At 37.2% G+C, this 6,000-nt stretch overlaps 1 protein-coding gene across 1 annotated transcript in view; it reads left to right on the top strand.

Moving 5' to 3' along the window:
• Positions 1 to 4,521: 4,521 nt before the first annotated feature.
• Positions 4,522 to 6,000, top strand: part of LOC149409986 (uncharacterized) — a 174,860-nt gene continuing 173,381 nt past the window's right edge. Inside the window, exon 1 of the mRNA XM_089648919.1 lies at positions 4,522 to 4,555. Coding sequence (XP_089505045.1) covers positions 4,522 to 4,555 — 34 coding nt within the window. The remainder of the gene's footprint in view (positions 4,556 to 6,000) is intronic.

Below are 6,000 nucleotides of genomic sequence, written 5' to 3'. Positions count from 1 at the left end.
TTAATTATTATTTTGTTTTCACTTTTGACACTTTAAAATCACTTTTTTAAAAGATGTAAGACCAGTTACACTTGTGGGCAATTGAAGCCACGTTTTAATATACTTTTCGCTGCTTTTGAGTATAGAAATTCACTGGTTTTCTATTAATTTGTATAGAGCGAATATTTGATGTGCTCACCGTGTCACTGTTGTTGTTATTAGTTTAATAGTTGAGTATCGCAGTTATTATAAATTATTCAAAATTAAAACAATAGAAAAAACATAATTCAATGAAAAAAAAATGTTACAATAAAAGCGTATAATATAATAAGATACTTTGGTAAAAATGATAAGAAGTCTCCATAAGTAGATATTCAAAATAAACAAAAGATTGCAGAAATTATATATTTCTATTTGTGCCTCGATGAATAAAAGAATTAGAATTAACAATATTTATATTGATTATTTTTAAGGTGAAATATATCTCCCATATCAGAATATTAATGTAATCCTAAGAGGTTATATAATATAAGGGGCATAACAAGGGTTTTGTACAACATGATAGATGTGCCTAAACTATTGAAGTCTTTTAAAACTCTCAAAACAAATCCAAGAGTCTTAAGGGCCTTATATACGGAAGATATAAACATATATATTATATATATTATATAATTATATATAATTATATACATCTGTTAATGTTCCTAATAAAATAAATTTAAAAAAAAAAATAAAATAAAATAAAAAAAGACGTAAAAATTAAATTAGAGTGAAATCATTTCTTGATGTTGATATTTGTTTTGTGGTTATATTTACGACCATTTTCCTGTAAATTGAGTCTGATGTTATCACAAATAGTCACTTTTGAATTTGTAATCATTGTTTGATTACAATATCAATGGGCTATGCTGTGCTGTGATTGGTTGGAGGCATCGGCCATCTTAGTATTCCCTTTGGTGAGTAGTGGAGGGGGATCAACGTAAATACTGAGTCGGTGCCTTAGCGGTGGTCATTTCGTTGACTGGTGGCTCCGAGTGAGGTGGTGAATGTTTATTTTAAAATGTGTTTCAGGACCTGTTGCTATATCCCTATGTAATTCTCTTGATTAATCACATATAGCATATCATTTGCTAGAGTGATTGTGATGTAAAGATTTTTAATTGTGTCTGCGACACGGTATCAAGCGGTTTCGGGGTTTGAGTGTTTTTACAGTTTTTAAGTAAATATGAATTTCATTGAAAATGCTGGGTAGTCTGGACACGTATGATACACATCTTAAACATCTAAAGATGTATGTTAATTTCCAAACTCTGTCTTTGAGTTTATATCTATGTTTATGTGTCTGGACCATTTTAGGCATTGGTCTTTGCTATGTTTAGGTTAAAACCCATCGGGACTCGAACCCGGGTTATAAAATGGCTGGCTCAGTGAAAGGGTAAGCAGATGAGACTCGGATACAATCAGGGGTGAGGAACTTCTTCATTCATTACTTCGTTCATCGGTCAGGAGTTCGGAAAGACCATCACAATAATAACACATGAGTAAAAGGCACAAGGTATATTAATCATCTTCTAAAGAAACACAGGGTTAAATTGGATCTCTACTCTCTTCTCTCTCTGTGACGACCGGATGAAACGAGGATTTTTACATGAAGTTAACAATTGAACACAAGAAAGGGTATGCCGAAAAAACTTACGGGTATCCAGGGTTCTGATGAGGGGTTGGCCTGACGTGTCGAGCTGGAGATACCCGCGCTTCCGGGAGAGGCAGCGGTAGTTTTGGTATCGTCACGCGCGAGGAATTTACCGGAAGCGAGACTCCATTGAGTACAGTTTGAGTTGAGGTATGAAACACGTTTTCGATTTGGTAGCGCAATGAATTTAGTTTAAAACTGGAACAAGATCGCGTCTATTATCGCGTAATTATGCACGCCATGTTGGCGAGCGTAGCAGTTTGCTCCGCGAGAGACACTGTTGTTCCAACCAAGGTCGGATCTTGACTGCTGGCGCGGCGTGTTGCGACCAAGCTTCCGAGCGGTCGCTGTGTGGGTGGTCTGTCACGAACGCCGCGACCATCTGGCATGGGGTAGGGTGACCAAATCCCTTTTTAAAGTAGGGTGACCATCCTTTTAATTAGTAGGAAGACTGTATTACGTAACACATTCCCCCTCCGCCAGTAAAAGGCGACGCAGTAATGAAGTTTTAGGCGCAAAAAATCCTCTTCACCTTGTCGTGAGGGAAGTAGAGAGAGAAAAGCAGTGTTGATTAACAAAAAAATAAAGAAAAAAAATACATGGTTATGCAATGATGAAAAGACAACATACAAGGTTATGCAATGATGAAAAGACAAACATAAAAGGTTATGCAGTGATGAAAAGAACAACATACAAGGTTATGCAGTGACGAAAAGACAAACATACAAGGTTATGCAATGATGAAAAGACAAACATACAAGGTTATGTAGTGATGAAAAGACAAACATACAAGGTTATGCAGTGATGAAAAGAACAACATACAAGGTTATGCAGTGATGAAAAGACAAACATACAAGGTTATGCAGTGATGAAAGAAAAGGACTCTAACATTTCATTGGTCTGTAAGCTTAGTTTGAAGAGCGTAGTGATTTCGTAGAGTACCAAGTACACGTAATTTCACTGAAGTTATTAAAGTTACACTTTCACTGTAACTTGACCCATTTGAGATTGCACTCAAGTATCACTAGGGCCATAGAAATTGAACTTTGCTTCTTGGTTGTGGTTGAGAGATGGTGATGCTGAGGGCCAGAAGTATCCGGGTTCTGTTGTTGTACCAGCGTGAATTCCATTATGCTGATGTGGTGGAGCAGTGGTTGTCAAGGTGAAATGAAGTTGGTAAAAACATGGAGTAATACCAGTAAGTTGATTGATGGTTGATGCGTGTAATGGCTATTATGTTGAGTTTGCGCATCGGCAAGTGGTTGATTTGTACAACGGCCAGTAGTTGATTGCACAATGGCAAGAAGTTGATTTGTACAAACGGCGAGTGGTTGGTTGCACAACGGCAAGTAGTTGATTTGTACAAACGGCAAGTGGTTGGTTGCACAACGGCAAGTAGTTGATTTGCACAAACGGCAAGTGGTTGGTTGCACAACGGCAAGTAGTTGATTTGCACAAACGGCAAGTGGTTGATTGCACAATGGCAAGTGGTTGATTTGCACAAACGGCAAGTAGTTTATTTTCACAAACGGCAAGTAGTTGATTTGTACAAATGGCAAGTAGTTGATTTGTAGGAACATAACTAACCTTGAGCTGGCATGCTCTGAGGTTGATTCTTTTGAATGTGGTTTGAATGATGAGACAACTTGATTTGCTACTGCACGCACGACTCACACCTAATTTGGGTGGGGTTGGGTGTTTTTGGTACGCAGAGATTGGAGAGAAGTGAGTGATGGAAGTGAAGGCGGCAATGAAGTGAAGCTCAGCTTGCAGGTGATGAGGAGGGCTGCTGGTCTTCTTTTTAATCCAGGGACAGGTTATTATTAGAGCCAAAATTCTTGAAGTTTACCTGCCTGGTAGACCAATGATGAAAAAACGTTTGGAGAGAAACAAATTGTGTTCAAGAGAAAAGACAAAAAGACAAAAAACGTTGTTGGTTAGAGAGGAGAGAGAGAGTCGAGAGAGATCCAATATGCTGACTATACCATGAGTATCCCGAGATTGGGAAGATAAAAAAATATCACGACTGGCGTGAGGTTACCTATTTGATATACAAGGTATAGGTAGGTGGTTGTACAGTAGTAACACCAAGTTTCTGAAAGAAGTTGGCCTTCCATGGCCGGTGTTAGCGCTTGAGCGATAGCAACTTACGACTTTCATAATTACAAAAAATGTGTTGATTACCTAGGAATGGGGTGAAAAGGAGAGATTATTTTGAAGCAAATTTCATGGATAAAGATTGTCTTATAGACAGACGATACGCTATGTGCGTAGGGTACACCTTCCAGATTCATGAAATTAACCTCAAGGATAATGAGGGATGAAAAAAAAATGGCGTTGAGCGAGAAGGTCTGTTGGTGATGGGGCTGATTCCCCATTCGATCTTTTTCAGAGAACGAAATGTGGTCAACCAGCAGATTTCCTAGCTTCTTACAAATGTACATGAGTTTGATGGAAGGGTGAAGGATGGAGGGTTGAGTAGCGAAAGTTGATAGTGACTGAGCGAATTCTCAATTCGATCTCTATGTGAGGACGAAATATATCAACCAGCAAATTTCCTAACTCTTTACAAATATGTACATGAATTTGATGAAAGGGTGAAGGAGAATACACAGTAATAACAATCTAATCTTTCGCGTGTATTTGGTGAAAGATTAGGGGTCGTTTTTAATCTTCTACAGTTTGTGAGAACATGACAGACCCTTGCTCAAGCTTCACAAACCTGGGAGTTTTTCTTATTCGTCTCCCAGACAACGATTTAGGTGGTTTTGTGTCACTGTCTCGATTAACTCCCACAACACGATACCTCATAATCAAAAGTGAAGCTGATGGCTAGTCCATGGTCATGGATGGTTCTTGGGTCCGCTGACAAGAAGTCCACAGGTATCAGTTAGCGAAAAAAATTTACTGAATGCACAGCTTCATGTTTGTTTGAATAGAACAAAATATTCTCACTACAGTTAAGGACATTTCTCTCAGTGTCATGAGTTATACACAAGGATCCCAATTAAGGGCGACAAGTCAGGGTAAAATGATCTACGTCCGGTAGAACAAATACATAGTGTCAACTTGTTTAAAGAAAACAACAACAAGATATTGTATCGTTCGCACGAATCATGGTAAGTATTATAACGTCTTCACGTCTCATGTAGAAATTGAACGAATTACGAAAGAACCCTAGTATTGAAAGGACGGTACAACATAGATATTTATAACCATTTAATGGAACAAATTATCTCTTTGGCCACAGTGTATGTTGGCCAGTAAAAAAAGTAATTATAACGAGCTTCTCGTATCATGGTAGATATTATAACATTCTCATGTATAGTGTTAGATTTTATAACGATCCCTCGTCTCATGGTGGATATTGTAACATTCTCATGTATCATGAAAATAACATATCAACGTTCAATAATAAAAAAAGTACCATTTCAATACCGGAAAAAAGATACATACACAATGTCAAAAACAATCAAGTAGTGGCTATTGGTATTATCAAAAAATGACGATGGCATAACCTTTGGTTGGGTTTATGCGTTAAGTTGGCAATAATACAAGACATATGCCTAAGGATGTCTTACAAGACATACAGTATAGCAGAAGAGACCTATTGGTTTTACTAACTCTTTGCTTACAAAAAGGTTTGTAGTGGTTTATTTAAGACCTGATAGGGTTTTACTTACTTAAAATGACCAAACAAAACTGGGAAACACACTTGGTGTTGCCAAAATTGCCACGAACACGGATGTTGTGAACTTTATGATACAAATTTGATACAAAAGGCACCTAGAGACACAGGATGACTTAATATGAGTGACCTGGCTCGGTGTATTTGACAAGGCAAATTAATACTATTTAAGTAAAAAATAGTACATAATATAACAAATTGGGGTCAGGAAGTTGAGATCTTAAGATTTTACATACTCAATGTGACCGAAAGGTGTTATGCATGATACATTGTTATTGATGAGGAGGACAAATCGGCGTTTGTTCTCCTTTACAACAACCTTTTTCAGAATTGACGTGTCAATATCAAATTCTGAAAAAACAACAAATTAGAGCAAATGAGAATGTTGAGCGCCATTCAATTTTTTTAATAAAAACTGAAAAAACTTTAAACAAAGGTAATTGTAACTTTTATTTGTTACACCTGTGTAATTTGAATCAAATGACGATACCGAACTGGAATTTACACACGCATTATGATTACAAATTACAGGGGTAGAATATTCACCTCAATTGGGTGTATGTTGCAAAGGGCCATTGTTTTAAGTACGATGGAACCCATTGGAACAAATGTGAAAGAACAATGTGAAGAACAATGTGAA

Source organism: Hesperophylax consimilis, chromosome 28, assembly GCF_061612785.1.
Source record: "Hesperophylax consimilis isolate HC1 chromosome 28, BYU_Hcon_1.0, whole genome shotgun sequence".
Taxonomy (NCBI): Eukaryota; Metazoa; Arthropoda; class Insecta; order Trichoptera; family Limnephilidae; genus Hesperophylax; species Hesperophylax consimilis.
Note: the sequence above shows the minus strand (reverse complement) of the source record. Positions and strands in the feature narration are given on the sequence as shown.